The sequence below is a fragment of the Colletotrichum lupini genome, chromosome 1 (genome assembly GCF_023278565.1).
Source record: "Colletotrichum lupini chromosome 1, complete sequence".
NCBI lineage: Eukaryota > Fungi > Ascomycota > Sordariomycetes > Glomerellales > Glomerellaceae > Colletotrichum > Colletotrichum lupini.
The window spans coordinates 2,656,622-2,672,894 of NC_064672.1; the positions used below are offsets into that span (position 1 = coordinate 2,656,622).

General features: G+C 56.5%; 4 protein-coding genes across 4 annotated transcripts; 2 read left to right on the top strand and 2 right to left on the bottom strand.

The window, feature by feature from the left end:
* Positions 1-378: 378 nt before the first annotated feature.
* CLUP02_00744 (uncharacterized protein) lies at positions 379-2,563 on the bottom strand (the record flags this gene model as incomplete). Its single annotated transcript, XM_049279791.1, has 3 exons — positions 379-422; positions 658-1,680; positions 1,756-2,563. The coding sequence occupies 3 exons, from the start codon at positions 2,561-2,563 to the stop codon at positions 379-381; spliced, it is 1,875 nt and encodes a 624-aa protein (XP_049135748.1).
* Positions 2,564-4,967: 2,404 nt separating this feature from the next.
* On the top strand, positions 4,968-9,314 carry CLUP02_00745 (ATPase; the record flags this gene model as incomplete). The annotated part of the gene is made up of 3 exons (XM_049279792.1): positions 4,968-5,096; positions 5,171-6,152; positions 6,205-9,314. The coding sequence occupies 3 exons, from the start codon at positions 4,968-4,970 to the stop codon at positions 9,312-9,314; spliced, it is 4,221 nt and encodes a 1,406-aa protein (XP_049135749.1).
* Positions 9,315-10,549: 1,235 nt separating this feature from the next.
* Positions 10,550-11,187, bottom strand: CLUP02_00746 (autophagy protein 8; the record flags this gene model as incomplete). Its single annotated transcript, XM_049279793.1, has 3 exons — positions 10,550-10,607; positions 10,671-10,888; positions 11,098-11,187. 3 exons carry the CDS (start codon positions 11,185-11,187, stop codon positions 10,550-10,552), a joined length of 366 nt encoding a protein of 121 aa, XP_049135750.1.
* A 2,142-nt stretch (positions 11,188-13,329) lies between these two features.
* Positions 13,330-16,085, top strand: CLUP02_00747 (coproporphyrinogen III oxidase; the record flags this gene model as incomplete). Its single annotated transcript, XM_049279794.1, has 4 exons — positions 13,330-13,551; positions 13,672-14,685; positions 14,981-15,073; positions 15,144-16,085. 4 exons carry the CDS (start codon positions 13,330-13,332, stop codon positions 16,083-16,085), a joined length of 2,271 nt encoding a protein of 756 aa, XP_049135751.1.
* Between the last annotated feature and the right edge of the window lie 188 nt (positions 16,086-16,273).

The window sequence follows — 16,273 nt, forward strand, 5'->3', positions numbered from 1 at the left end:
TTGGTGAAGAATTTTGTGTCACTGCTTTTTTTTTTCCGGGCGCAATCTTATCTGATCTGATCTGATCTGATTGATTATGCCTCAGTGACATTAATCTGCGTGACCTACCTTACTTGACCTTACCCAGGCTCTGAATCTTGACAGCGACACACCAAAATGAAGAGAAAAAAGGTCTAGGCAATAGACACTCACGAGAAACATCATTTGCATTTCAAAGTCTAGCCAATTTAGTCTAAACTAACCCCCAAGAGACGGAACTTATTGCGTCCGTCTTTCGTTCGTCATCATTGTACTCCCAAGAACACCTTTGAAACCCAAAAATAAACCCTGAAAAATCCATTTTATGCATTTTTTTTTAATTCATAAACAACTCAAGAGTCAAGAGTCAGGAGCCCTTCCGAGACCGAGGTGGTTCCAGCAGACTGTTGTGGGAGAACACGCACGCAACGGTTAGCAATTCAATCAATTTCTCACTGACGATGGGGTCGAGTCGGAGAAGGGGGGGCGTGTGAAAAGGAGGAGAGGAACACAGAAGAAGAGGAGAGGGTAGTAGACAGGGAGGGCCGGTCGGCGCCGGTGGGATCCAAAGAGTCAAGGAAAACACAACCAAAAAAACACAGCAAAAAAAAAGGAAAAAAAAAAAAAAAGGTAACTCACTGGTAAAGCCGAGGTCGTCTCTAAAGTACGCGTGCATGACATCCTCACCCCACGTAGTCCCCACAACGGGCCCGCTCGCGACGGCCTTCTTCCCAATCGCCAAACCGATCATGGGCTCGACGGGGCCGAGCTCCGAGAACGTGGGCTTGTGCGCGCCCGACGTGAGCTTGGCCAGCATGAGCTGGTGCGCGTTGATGGCGGCGTAGTGGCCCATGTGCATCGCCGTGCCGCACCGCTTGATGCCGGGCCACAGGCAGATGTCGCCCACGACGATGTGGTCCTCGGCGTTGGGGACGTTGCCGTCGCCCTTGAGGACCATGTTGGGGTGGATCTTGACGTAGCCCTCCTCGTCCTTTGCGGCGGCGGGGAGGTAGTCCGTGGACGGGACGCTGCGGGAGATGGCCATGACGACCTCCGAGGCGACGAGCCTGTCGCCGTTTGTGAATTCAATCTCGTGGCGGGCGCGGCCGTTGGGCAGGGGGTCGAGCTTGCGCGTCTCCTTTACGCGGTGGTTCAGGAGGACGTCGACGCCCGCCTCGCGCGTGAGCTCGAGGGCCTTGTCCTTGCACTCGTCCGACAGACCCTCGGAGGAGAGGAGCTTGTCGCGGGAGTGGACGAGGGTGACCTTGGAGTCCGGCTCGACGAGCTTGAGCTCGGCGGCCATCTCGATGCCCACGGCGCCGCCGCCGACGACGACGACGCCGTCGGGGGCGTCGCGGACGGCGTTGATCTGTTCCTCGGCCTCGAGGAGGTACTGCTTGCGGGTGAGGGACTGGGGCACGACGGGGAAGACGCGGCGGAGGCCGGAGGCGGCGACGAGGAAGTCGTAGGAGAAGTCCTGGGGTTGCTTGGTGGCGTGGTCGAGGACGGTGGCCGTCTTCGTGGCCGGGTCGACTTTGGAGACGGAGCCCTGGACGAAGCGGACGTTGGGGCGCTGGAGGGAGGCGATGTCCTCGAACTTTACCCAGGACTTTGCTGCGTATTTGGAGTCGGCGAAGGCGAGGGGGGAGCCGATTAGGTGGACTTTGGAGGGGTTATGTTAGCGGGGTTCTGATATAGTCTGTGAGCTTCAGGTTCGGAAGCTTCAGGGTGTCTTACAGAAGCCATCACGCTCGTCGACGAGGGTGATCTCGACGGGGATGTTCTTGAAGTCTGGGTGGTGCTCGTAGGGAATGTGAGCGAGACGAGGCGACTTGCCGCTGCTCAGGTCGAGCAGGTTCAAGGTGGTAGAGACACCGGCGTAGGAGAGACCTCCGATGACGAAGACCTTGAAGGGGGGAATAGCACCAGGAAGAGAGCCCATCTTGTCTGCTGTAGTCGAAAATGTAGAGGAGTCGTTGGAATCTACAACTACGTCTGGATGAGAGAAGGAGGAGGAGGAGGAAGTGGAAGTAGAGGAAGAATAAGACCGGTTGGAGCTATAGGACTCTAGCGGCGAGGCTTGATGAAGAGGGAGGCAAGTAGAGGCGAGGGAAGGGAGTGAAGATGCAAATGGGGATGCAGATGCAGAGGCTGTGGCAGTTGCGGACGAGAACATTCGCATGGACAGGAGCAAACATAAAGATAGCGTCCGCCGGAAGCCGAGCGGAGGGCCTGCATCGGACCGGAGCTGGTGCTGGCGTGCTGGAGCTGATGGTGGTGGTGGTGCTTGTACTCTGCGGGTGACGCTGCTCAGACTGGTTAAAGTTGCCCGTTGTTGGATCCCACCACCACCGACGAATCCTTTTCCCAACATGGAGGACCCAATTCCAGATTCACCCCTCCGAGGCTGGGCCAAGACCAAAGAGGAGTAGAAGCAGGAGGGCGGCGAGGAACACGAGGAAAGGGGCAGGTCGAGCCGAGGGCTGGCTCGGAGAATGAGACGCCTTGCAGCCGAGAGTGCTGGGCGAAGGATCCGCTTGGCCATGGCGGCGATCGCAAGGAAGGGGAACAGCAGGAAAAAAAGGAGAGGGAAGACGAGGTCAAGGGGCCGACGGACGGGACTTGAGTGACACTCTCACACCGGCGGCGTCACTGTCAGTCAGTAGGGAGGGGAATGGGAAAGCGACAGCGGAGATGACGGCATGGCTGGGTGGGTTTTGGAGCCGCCGGGGAGTTTGGGAGAATTTGTAAAAGGGCAATTCCCCCCTAATGTATGTATTGTAGGTATTGCTACATTGTGACTTTCTTGGAAGGATGAGAATACTATGGGTAAAGTTGCGCGGATCTTGAAATTGCCGTCGTCGTAAATCTGCGGCTTGTACAAGTTCAAAGGGGGGAGGGCATTTTTGCTCGGTTCGGTTGTTCGGGGATGTCTTCGTAGAACGGCGTTTTGTTGGAGCCCTTTTTTTTTTTTTTTTTTTTTTTTTGGTGGTTGGAGGGGTGTTGTTGGGAGGGGTCTGAGAATTATCAGATGGTGGAGGAGTTAAAGTTATCAGATCCTTTCAGAGACATGCAAGCCACTCCCAGCGCCGGGTCTAAGAAGCGGACTGGCTGGGCTGGGATCTAATCAGCATTACCTAACAAAACACAAGCATGAACAAGTTGACAAGCCTAAAAAAGACCAACAAAATGAAGGAAACCAAGGTACTCTGTACGCGTTGGGGCACTGCGCCTCGTTTTCAGTGGGCAGCAGCACTGTTCGGAATTCAAGGGTAGAAAAAAAAACTGTAATTCTCCTCTCTTTCTTCTTTCCAGGGCATCTCGGGTTCCTTTGCTTTCCGTTGCTTCTACCGAGTACCTTGGTAATGAAGCAACGGAGTAGAGATGCTGGATGGATCGGCCGTTGAAGCTAATGCCGCCAAAGGTTCTCACTGCAGCACACAGCAAAAGACACGGGATTCGCAATTGGCCTTGCTCCTCACTGCTACACACCAGCGAGATGTGTGTACCCAATGACGCCTTCTTTTGCAAATTCGAGATGAAGTGGATGAGTGGGTGTGGCGGTGGAATGTACCCTCAATGGGAAATGGTGTGTGTGGGTGCCCAGCGCCAGAAGAGATGCGCCATTTTCCCCAGGAGCAGCCATGGCCGGGGCCGTCGCAATGGCTTCTCTGAAATTTTCTATCCACGACATGGGAGGATCAGGAAATCTCAAGAAGTATTCCGTAAAGCTTTCCGAATGGACAACAAGTTCGGCAGATCCGCAAAAAAAAAATACTGCGTAGAGAATGGAGTATAGGCAGAGAGCAAGGAGCAAGGAGCAAGAAAGATACATGGGTGCCCGTACCGATGTACTTCGTACACTGAGGTGGACCAAGGTAAGGTAGGTACTTTATACCCGTTCGGGTCGGCGTCTCCAGCCTTACTTAATCCGGAAGGGATGGGCCGTCTCCGCCAAGACAAATTATCTGATCCGAACCCACAGTCCGGTCCTCGGCCCCACATCCACTCGCTCCATCTGCTTGTCTGATTCTTTCACCCCCTTTGACCCTCACAAATCGCTATCAGATGCTATCGCGAATGCGCCAATGTACATCTGTACATGTGGCCTCGCCCACAAACACTACACACTCCCTCAGGGATGCCGCCAGTACCCTTCACGTGCCGTAGCACATTGCACATCCCGCTACAACCGTCAACTCCCGCAGTAGCGTGATCGTCTACCGTGGCTGCTGTGGTCACTGGTCTCTCGCCGCTTAACGATCCCCGAACCTCCCTCCAGGACCACCTATGAAATGTCGCAAGAAAGCAGTGCCGTATACCGTTCCGCAGGGGGGATCACAGTCGGCGGTGGGCGTCGGTCGCCGTTCTTCCCCCCTCGTTACGGCATGCCCCCCTCGTGGCCCTCTCAGCTCCCTAACTCGGCTACTCCACGGCAGGGTACTTTGCATTACCACCCACCTCACCTACGGGGAACGGATACCTACCCTCCCTAACGTCCCGTCCATGCTGCTTCCACTGCTAGCCTGACAAGGTACGTGGGCAAGTTACAATCGCCCCCAGCGGAGACTCGAGTCGCTTCTGTGAAATGTGCTGTCATCAAAGCCTGTGAAGCCAAGCAAATGCTCGCTACTGTTGGCTGGCCTTGGGAATGACTCCCCTAATTACCCGCTAATGCTGCGGATGCCAATGAACACACAAAACAAAAATCGCCTCCACTTCTGGGTTCTGGTTCTGGCATGGTGCAAAGAACGGCAAGGTTGCCCTGTACGGTTGGACCTTGCTCGACGCTTTCGCTGAGCTCTTCCTTGCCACCAGCTGCACGCCAAGTCTCTGTGTTTCTGGGGGCTGGCGATGAGAGAGAGCTCCTTTCTTAACCATCTGCTTCAATTGCGAAAAGCGGTCAAACTCTCCCTGATACCTGTTCGTCAGTTCAAGGCCGGATCACCATGCCTGACCAAGACTCACGATCGGCTGCGGCCGAGAAGGCTGATACTGCTCTCTCGACATCACCAGAGCAACAACAAGTACAGACAACATCAACAGAGACTGCCGAGGTCGCGAAACCAAAGGGAAAGGTGAGTGTTGCACGTCTGGACTGGGCTGAATCTGAATCACATTTTCAGCATTTTATTTTTTCTCTTGGCCTCAGTCTCTCCCCTTCCTTGAGTACGTGTACGTGTGCGAAGAGAGACTGACCATCCTCTCCCAGCGCTTCGAGACTGTCTTCAGCTTCTTCAAGCTGCTTTTCTATGCCAACCCAACATGGCTCGATTACACGCTGGTCTGCGTGGGCACCATTGCCGCCATCGGCTCGGGTGTCCCCTTCCCTCTGATGGGTATTCTCTTCGGACAGCTGATTGACGACATGAACGGCGCCACCTGCGCCGACGGAATCGGGGATGTGGGCGCTTACCAGGACGCCGTCAACGACAAAGTCATCAAACTCGTCTGGATCACCTGCGTCGCCTTCTGCCTCATCTACACGCACACCACCTGCTGGGGAATCATCAGCCAGAGACTCGCATCCCGCCTCCGCGAGACGTACTTCCAGAGCTTGCTGAGACAGGATGTCGGCTTCTTCGAGAGCAGACAGGCCGGTGAGGTCTCGTCCCGCCTCAACTCCGATATCCAAACTATTCAGTCCGGAACGTCCGAGAAAGTCAGTCACTTCATCGGCACAATCTCCTTCTTCGTCACCGCGTACGTTATCGGCTTCATCAAGTACGCGCCCCTCGCCGGCATGCTGGTTTCGCTCATTCCCGCCTACTTGCTCGCGTCCATGATTTGCGGAAGCTACATCCAGAAATGGAGCGGAGCCATGTCGGAGGGCATGGCTAAGGCTTCGTCCATCGCTTCAGAGGCACTGTCTCACGTCGCCGTCGTCCAGGCGTTTGGCGCCGGACCTCGCCTCGAGAACAAGTTCGCCGGTCATGTCATGGTCGCTCAGAAGGAGGGTATCAAGAAGGCCATTGCTGCTGCCTCCAACGCCGGACTCTTGTACTTCATCGCCTACGCTGCGAACGCCCTCGCCTACTGGCAAGGTAGCAAGGCCATCTCCAGATCGGTTGCTGGAACTGGCGACGGCACTTCAGTTGGTGACATTTACACCGTTGTGTTCCTCATTGTCGACGGTATATACTTCGTTTTTATACTACTTGGGACAACTTTGCTGACTACGACTAGCCTGTATCATGCTCGGTACCATCGCACCTCTGCTGCCCCTTTTCGGATCAGCAGCCGCTGCCTTTGTCAAGCTCCGGGAGGACATCGACAAGCACTCCACTATTGACTCCGTCACCGAGGACGGTGACAGACTGCCCACCAATATCCACGGCGAGGTTGAACTTCGCGGAGTTACCTTCTCTTACCCCTCGCGCCCCGATACGGACGTGCTCAAGAACATCTCTCTTGTCTGCCCCGGTGGAAAGTACACTGCCATCGTCGGTCTTTCTGGCAGCGGAAAGTCGACCATCGCCGGCCTTGCCACGAGAATCTATGACCCCAAGGAGGGCACAGTCCTCATCGACGGCCAGGATATCCGCAACCTCAACGTCAGAAACGTCCGCAGTTACATCAGTCTCGTCCAGCAGGAACCTTCCCTGCTCGACCGCTCCGTCATCGAAAACATTGCTCTCGGTCTCGTCAACTCGCCCAAGGAGGAGCACCAGAGACTCAAGGAAACGCTCTACGGACCCCAGCTCGCCCAGCTTGCCGAAGATCTCATGGCCGGAGAGGACCTCAACACCGCCGCCCAGAAGTACGGACCCGAAGTTGTCGAGATTGTCAAGCTCGTTCAGAACGCGACCGACCTGGCCGACGCCACTTCCTTCATCGACCGCCTCAAGCATGGATTCGGAACCGCCGTCGGCAGTGGTGGTAAGCTCGTCAGCGGTGGTCAGAGACAGCGTGTGGCCCTCGCCCGTGCTCTCATTCGTGACCCCAAGATTTTGATTCTCGACGAGGCCACCGCCGCCTTGGACTCTGCCAGTGAAGCCCGTATTCAAAAGGCTGTTGAGAATGTCTCCAAGGGCAGAACCCTCATCTCCATTGCTCACCGTCTCTCCACCATCAAGAACGCCGACAACATCATTGTCATGAGCGCTGGTGATATCATGGAGCAGGGAACTCACGCTGATCTCATCGCCCGCAACGGCGCCTACGCCAACTTGGTCAACCTGCAAAACATCAACGGCTCCGAGGAGGAGAAGGCTCCCTCTCGCGCAAGCACCGCCGTCGAGTCGTCCGCGGCCTCTGTGGACGCCGAGACGCCCGGCGTCGACCCCAAGGATCTTGCCAGGGCCATCGAAACGGAGGCGGGCACGGATGCTGTCGTGACCGAGAAGACCAAGAAGCAACTCAAGAAGGAGGCCAAGGAGCTCAAGAAAAAGAAGAAGAACGCGGCCCTGGAGACCGAGAACAGCGGTCTCGACAACGACAGGTCAACCTGGTGGATCACCAAGAAGGCTGGCGTCATGGTCCGCCCTCACATTCTCTACCTCCTCCTCGCCATGGTGTCCGCCTTCATTGTCGGCTGCACTTTCAGCGCATCTGGTACCATTTTCGGTTTCGCCATTGGCGTTGCCAGCCCTTGCAACGAGCCCAGCTACATCCAGAGCAGAGGTGCCTTCTTCGCCGGCCTCTTCTTCATGCTCGCCTGCGTCGAACTCGTCGCCAACTTGTGCAGTTGGTCCGCCTTTGGTTACATCGCCGAGAAGCTCCTGTACAAGATCCGTGTCGGCTCGTTCCGCGCCCTCTTCCAGCAGGAGCTCGAGTGGCACCAGTCCGGAGCCCGCAACCCTTCATCGCTCCTGTCTCTCATCACCAAGGATGCGGCGTCCATCGGTGGCTTCAGCGGTTCCATCATGGGAACCATCTTCGCCGTCGTGGTCAACTTGTTCGTCGCCATCATCTACTCTCACATTCTGAACTGGAGAATCGCCATCGTCTGCCTGGTCATCGTGCCCATGCTCCTGGGCTCCGGCATCATGCAGATCCGCGTCCTCTCTCGGTTCGAGGAGAAGCACGCCGGCGCCTACGCCACCGCCGTCGGCATCACCGTCGAGTCCGTCAACTCCATCAAGACCGTCGCCATCCTCTCCCTGGAGCACGAGGTCTTTGGCCAGTACAAGCGCGCCCTCAAGGACCCCAAGAAGGAGATCATCTCGGCCGTCACCTTCGCCAACATTTGGCTCGCCGTCGCCAACGTCACGGGTAACATCATCTACGCCTTCGCCTACTGGTGGGGATCCAAGCAGATCGTCGCCGGCAACGCCACGCAGACGCAGTTCCTCATCATCAACGTCGCCATGCTCGTCGGCGCCCAGCTGTGGGGTCAAATGTTCACCCTCGCCCCCGAGGTCACCCGCGCCCGCATGGCCGCCTCCAGAATCTTCAGTCTCCTCGACCTCGGCAAGTCCGACGCCGACCCGGCAGGCAGGGCCGCCGACGCCGCCGACGCGGCGTCAGAGTCCTCCAAGGGCAAGGAGAAGGAAAAGGACGTCGAGGCCCTCGCCAACCCCAACCCGCGCCCCTCCCCGGGTCGCGGCGGCGTCGCCGTCTCCTTCAAGAACGTCTCCTTCTCCTACCCCGCCCGCCCCGAGGTCCAGATCCTCGACAACATGTCCTTCACCATCCAGCCTGGCCAATTCTGCGGTCTCGTCGGCCCCTCGGGCGCCGGCAAGTCCACCGTCATGGCCATCGTCCAGCGCATGTACTCCGCCGGCACGGGAACGATCGAGATCGACGGCATGGACATCTCCAAGTTCGACGGCACCGACTTCCGCGACGACATCGCCGTCGTGCCCCAGGACAGCGCCCTCTTCGACGGCAGCGTCAAGTTCAACGTCGGCCTCGGCGCCCGCCCCGGCCAGGACGCCACCGACGAGGAGATCGAGGAGGCCTGCCGCCTCGCCAACATCCACGAGACCATCGTCGCCCTCCCGCAGGGCTACGACACCGAGTGCGGCCCCAACGGCTCCCAGCTGTCCGGCGGCCAGCGCCAGCGCGTCGCCATCGCCCGCGCCCTCGTCCGCAAGCCCCGCCTCCTCCTCCTCGACGAGAGCACCTCCGCCCTCGACGCCGAGAGCGAGAAGGCGCTGCAGGAGGGCCTCGAGCGCGCCGCGCGCGGCATCACCGTCATCGCCATCGCTCACAGGCTGCACACGGTCCGCAAGGCCGACGTCATCTTCGTCGTCGAGGCCGGCGCCGTCGCCGCCAAGGGGAGGCACGAGGAGCTCATGGAGAAGAGCGAGAGTTACCGCCTCAACGCCATGCAGCAAATGCTGGGTCACTAGGCAAAATCTTGAGCTGGTTTTTTTTCTTCTTCCGTTACATGGTTCCATATTTTCTCAATCTTTTTTTTTTTAAAAAAAATGTAATATCAAGTCCCTATCCCCTTTGAGGACGGACCATTTTGGAATTTTCTGCCCCCCCGCAAACTCATCATCATCATCATCATCATCAGTTAGGAGTTCATAGATAGGAATTGGGTGAAATATCAAAAACAAAGTTCAAATTTTTTTCCCACCACACATCAAAGAAACAAAGTAGTGAACACAACACGAAGTACCTCAGCCCCATGCAGACCAGATCACACACAGCCTTGTACTTTGTCCATTGCCCTCTCCTCCCCCTCCCCTATGCAGCTCCAAACAATCTGATGTCTCTCGCTCGTGTCATCTCACCCTCAGACGTGCCATCTGTTCGCCCGAGCATCCAAGCTCATCACACTCCGAAAAAAAAGAAGATGCGTCTAATGCATGAAATAGCCGGGGCGAGCCGAAGAAAAAACAAGACAACTTCTGTCGGGGTCTCGGAGAGCTCGTGTATCCCGCATGCCTTTTCTCCATGTCAAAATTTGCGGCTCTTTGACCGTCTCATTCAGGGGCCTTTCTCTCTCGCATGACATAGCTTCGACACGTTTTGTGTCGCTTCACTTTATTCCCTTCTGCGTGTGGACTGTTCAGCGTGTGGACTGTACTCTGGCACTCACGATACTGATACTGACTGAACTTGGGGGGCATCATCGCAACGGCCTGGTTCCACACATGGACGAAATTTGAAGAAGAACGGTCAGGTCAAGGATTGGCACGGCGCGCTAACGAATGAAGTGCTATACAGAATGCCAAGAATATTGTCACCATAGCCCACGCGACAGTTATAGGTGAGAGATATAGGGGAAGGGAAGTAAGAGGTGATGGAAGGCGACTGAATATGCGATCTAAGAAAACGTTTCCACCTAGTATCCGTGAAGCCAATTTCCATGCATAGTCCTCCGCCAGCCTTCAATTCTTGGATTGTACCCAAGCATCGCAGGAGTTTCTCTGTGACCAGGTCAGGAGGCTGCACCTGATCCTGTGACTCCGAGCGACAACGTGACTGCGTATCTTCATAAACCCCTGCTTCGTGGGGGGAGACCGATAACCGTGTGAAAACCCATTCCAAAAGTGCTGAACCGTTACATAGCAGACCGAAACGCCGGGGACATTCTGAAGCCGTGAGGTGACTAGACCGTCAGAAAGTCGGGGGCTTAAGCCATCTCAAAGTCGCCAAAGGTGTTCTCGCCGGAGTAGGTGATGTAAAGGAATCTGAACACAACATGTTAGCAACAAACAGCTTGTTACAAAGTAATATAGTGGTCGGAAACGTACCCGTCCTCGTCCTTGTGCTCCTCGTAAATGCTGCTCATGAGAGCTGCGGTAGGCGGCAGCACCTCATCGACGAAGATGAAGATGGCCTTCTCCGGGGAGAGCTTGATGCGCTTGCGGATGACATAGACGAACTGACCAACCGTCAGGTCGGCGGGGACGAGGTACTTCTTCTTATCAATAGTAGCGATATCAGACTTCTCGACCTTCTCGCAGATAACCTGTGTTGTGAGGAGGCTGTCAGTTTTTTGGACTTCTAGAGGTAGATAGGCAGATCGGCGGTGACGGTCGGGGAACGTGGGGCAGCCGACAGTAACGCGCGAAGCTGACGAATGCAGTTACGGCGAAACGGCGGAGCTGTATCTCTGTACAGAAACTACAGAGGAATAACCACGAAATGAGGCCGAAGAGAAGGAGAGTTACGACGTACGGGAATACGGTCAGAATACTTCTGGCGGATACGCTCGGCCTCAGCCTTACGCTTCTCAAAGGGGTGCTCGTCCTTGAACTTGGATCGCATGATGACGGATATGTGGAGGGGGAAGTGGAAGTGGGTTGTGGGTTTGCAGATGGGCTGGTCGTGGGGAGTTGGGCGAGGGTCAAGATATAGATGGCTCGATGTTTGTCGACTGGTGGTGCCTGATGCGTCGGAGTATGTAGAAGGGAGAGTTGAGGTAACGAGGGGCCGTTTGCGAAAGGCAGAAGAAGGATGGACGGTCGGTTGCCGCCTGCTTTGGGGTGCCTTGGGGTCAGACACGGGGACGGGAATGGGCGGTCACTGACTGGAAGTGTCTGGGTGGCTCAGGCGGCTGGTTGGTAAAGCAGAGCACCCAGAAAGGCAGGAACCTAAGCCCAGCCAGGTACCTTTGCGCGGTGTATTGGCTGGTGGGTGACATCCATTGATGGCCGCGGAATGACTAAGCCGGTGAGAGAGAGGTGCTCAAGTCAACCCCACGCCCCCCCTTCCCCTCCCCTCCCCATCCTCATCCTCATTGCATCAGCCAGCTCCCTCCCACTCCAGCACTCCAGGTCCTCCCGTCCTTATCCTTATCGGATTATCGGAGCGGGGCAAGACACCGATGCCATCCCAGCAATCCCAGCAATCAGCGGCGCAGTGAGACTGTGAGGCCAGCGCAGGTGCTCCGGGTGCTGGGGCAAAGATTGACCACAGGCAGGCAGCTGACCGTCCACGCAGCCACTTGACACAGCCTGGCAGCCTGTCACGCCTTTCTGGATCCGATTTGAGTCACAGGAGAAGGTCCTGGCACACTGTCCCATTCTATTGGAGTACGAGTACCTTGCCTTACCTTAGTTGCTTAGGTCCAAAGAGTAGGGGCCTACCTGAGGTTGGTTCCCTTTTCAGACGGGGCTGTAAGCCGCTGAAAGCTCTCACGGGATCACCGTAGTCGCAACCTCCTGATACGTGCACGCAAGCCGGCCTTGTCTGTGCATGCAAAGCTGTTTGTTGTCTTCAAAGCCGCTTGAAGTGCATTGTCACTAAGAGCCTTGGACGGGGGAGTTTGTACAATGCCTTTGCAGACTACCTATCCTCGTCTTGACGTCATTTGTCCCCAGTAAGAGGTGAGAGGGAAGCAGTTTGCGAAAGCCCACTCACAATGGGACTTTGAGCGACCACGGGAACAATTGACCCTTCAGGTCCCAGGTTGACATCAACAGAGAGGAACTGTCACTGGACTTTAACCCACACGGCCCAAGTGCTCTTATCTGTCGATCTTACTTAAGCGACCCCACTCTGGACCTCCGATAACCGACCTCAGGTCCCTTGAGAGATTGGAAGCGAATGCAAGCGCTTTTGCCTTTCCCGACATGATGGCAGCTGGGCAGCTCTCATCCTTGTGCTGCTTTTCATTTTATATGTACTTGACAACATAAGTCAAGAGCCACGAAAAAGTATGAATACATATATGATGAAATGATTCTGAAAGAGACGCTTAGGTGTTTCAAGACTTAAATTGATTCTGTGAGAGGAAAAGAAGATTCCGGCATTCCACCCCGCGCACCCAAGGTTGCATTTCCGCTTACCTTGCAGAAGGAGAGCGAACGCGAGCTACCCTTCCTACCTACCTACCTTATCAAGGGCATAGAAGAGTTCTACGCCTCTTGGCCTGATGGATTGAAAAGCCAAACTGCTGTATGGTTGGACGAAGGCCATCACTTTGCAGGTCTATGACAGCTACAAATAAGCATGCAACAATACAGGGGCATTTCCTCACCGCGTGTTGGTCCGTTAAAGCATGTCCGGCGTTCGGCGTCAGATACACAATTCTCGGACTCACTGGTCCTCACCCCACCTCTCCAGCGGCCCAGAGCCGGCAGAGAGCCCGGTCCAGGCTGTGGATGCGCTGGATGGACGGCTCCAGTGCTGAGGTGCAGTGCTGCTCCGTTGGGTCGGCGCAAGGGCGACAGGGGTCCCGCACCTAACCAACGTGGAACGATTTCGGAATTTACTTTTACAGCTGGCCTGACTGGCTCAATCCTCGAACGACGTTCCAGTCAGTCCATGATTGCAACCCAGTGGTCTTATGCCTCTCACTTGAGAACGAATCATCCGATTTTCCCTCCCTGTAACAACCCAAGTCGCTCTTTTCTTCGTTGTTCGTTCCCATTATAGAGTTTGTATTTATATTCCTTGTCGCCCATCATGGCATCCACAAAGCAATCACAGAGGTTGCTTGCACAATTCGCCAGCTCTCGAACTAGAATCGCCATCACCACCAAGCAGCCACAGCTTCAATTCGGTCGCAGACTCGTCTCCTCCTCTTCAAAGTCCCATTTCAAGGGTCAACAATCCGGTGCCGTTTATAGCCGCTTCCTCATTGGCGCAATTGGTCTCGCTGCTGCAGCTCCCATCGCCTACAAGATGGTACTGCAACATATACCCTTCACCACCACGAACCCAAATACCTCCCCCAATGCCGGAGCTTCCGCCTTTCCCATTGATGCATCAAAGCTCCCCCGTCGCTAACATCACTCTCCGATCCAGGCCGTCCAAGAACCCTTCCAACTCGATCCGCCGACCCTGGCCGAGCGCGATGCCCTGACCAAGCGGGAGTCCGAAGTTACCGTCGACTCGCCCATGCGCCTGCGCATGGAAAAGTTCATCAAGGAACAGCAACAGATCATCGTCAAGGAGCTCGAAAAGGTCGACGGCACCAAGTTCCGCAAGGACGAGTGGAACCGGAAAGAGGGCGGCGGCGGCATCACCTGCGTGCTCCAGGACGGCAACGTCTTTGAGAAGGGCGGCGTCGGCGTGTCCGTCGTCTACGGCACCCTCCCCAAGCCCGCCATCGCCAAGATGCGTGTGAACCACAAGAACCTCGACGACAACGTCGAATCCCTCCCCTTCTTCGCCGCCGGCCTCAGCATGGTCCTGCACCCCAAGAACCCCATGGCCCCGACGGTCCACCTCAACTACCGCTACTTTGAGACTTCGAACCCCGACGGCACCTCCCAGGCTTGGTGGTTCGGCGGCGGCAGCGACCTGACCCCGTCCTACCTCTTTGACGAGGACGCTGTGCACTTCCACAAGACGCTCAAGGAGACGTGCGACTCGCACGACAAGAGCTACTACCCGCGCTTCAAGAAGTGGTGCGACGAGTACTTTTACAACAAGCACCGCGGCGAGTGCCGCGGCGTCGGCGGCATCTTCTTTGACGACCTCGACGAGACCGAAAAGGACCGCGAGAACACTTTTGCCTTCATCCAGGACTGCCTCAAATCCTTCCTGCCCGGCTACCTCCCCATCCTCGAGAAGAGAAAGGACATGCCCTTCAACGAGGCCGAGAAGGACTGGCAGCAGATTCGCAGAGGCAAGTACGTCGAGTTCAACCTTGTCCACGACCGCGGCACCGCCTTTGGCCTCAACACCCCCGGCTCCAGAGTCGAGAGTATCCTCATGAGTCTGCCCCTGACGGCCAGCTGGAAGTACATGCATGAGCCCGAGCCCAAGAGCCGCGAGCAGCGCCTCGTGGATGTCCTCAGAGCGCCCAAGGAGTGGGTTTAGAGGAAGGGCTGAAGAAATAGGGGAAGGGGGAGAAGAGGGAACCTGGTTACGGAGCACCGGATGCAAGCGATATTTGCTGTAAGATTATGCCAAATTTTGCGGCGGACATAATGTGATTATTAGACAAAAGCTGTGAGGCGGCAAAACTCAAAAGAGACATTTTCTTCTGTTCATCACCTTGCGTCTTGATTGCTTCGGAGTTTTGGTATTCCAGCTTCGGACAAATATTCGACTGATAAGAACCTCATTTGTGGCGAAGCTGGGGAATGCAGACTTCCATCTCGTATAGGGCGTACAATCCGGAGCCAAATTCGGTGACTATGGGTTCTGGCTGATGAGCCTTACACCTGTGAACCAGGCAGCACATTACAAACCTCGATCAGTGAACCGCAACTTCCATCTCTCAATACCGTCATCGTTCAACAACAAACCAAACGATACTCGCAACCCAGAAGCAGGGCGAGAAGGGCTACGCCATGTCTTCTTTCTCACCGGCATCAACGCAGTCAGACACCCTGCCGACACCCCGCGTCCTCATCACCAACCTCATCAACTCTCTCACCTCGGCCCCTCTACCACCGCCAGGAAACACCGCAGCCGACGCAGCAAACCCCCTCAAAACCCTCCCGCAACCCCACCGTCCGCTCCTGGTAACCCTCCACGTCCTCTTTCCCTCCCTCCTTCTCCCGGCCCTGGACCTCCTAGACCGGAACCTCGTCACCCGCGCGGTCCCGGAGGCCACCACCCCTCCCTCCGCCGCCCTCGGCCGCGGCCACGACCACCGAGAAGGAAACAACAACCCCACCAACCCCGCACCCGCCGCCCGCCAACGTCAACCCGGTATCGATCCCAACGACGCCGCGTCCGAAGCGGCCGCCGATGGACAGGGGTCACCACCACCACCCCGCCTCCAACCAGCGACAAACCAAGCTCCGTCAGCCGCCGCCGCATTCCACCTCGTCCGCTCCGTAGCCTCAACAATGACCCGCAGACACCACGCCGTCGCGACATCAGCCTCCGCGTCGACGACGTACCTCGTCCACCTCGACGCCTGGAACTGCTCCTGCGCCAACTTTGCGTACGAAGCGTTTCCGACGGTCGTCAGCGCCAGCAGCGGCGGCAGCAGCGGCGGCGGGGGCCACGACGTACGTTCGGACCCGGTCATCATGGGCGCAGATGAAGTCGAGAACGACGGGGAGGACGACGACCGCGAGGCGAGCGACTGGCGGTTTGGAGGCCTGAGCCTGGACGGCGTGGATGATGGCGGTGTGCCTTGCTGCAAACACCTGCTCGCTTGTCTTCTCTCCGAGCAGTGGGCGGATACTTTGGGGAAGTATGTCACTGAGAGGAGAGTGAGCAGGGAGGAGATGGCGGGGTTAGTTGCGGATGTGTAGTCACTCGACAGTGTAGCACTTGGATGAAGAGTAGCACGGGGGGAGTCTCAGGGCATCAGTCAAAACATGCTATCATTGTACAAGGCATACTCTTTTCTTGTGAATTTGCCTGTTCCCTCCCCGGCCTTGCCCCCCAGGACGCCGAGATATTATGACATACCCACGCCCCAGTGTCTATCGCGGGTATC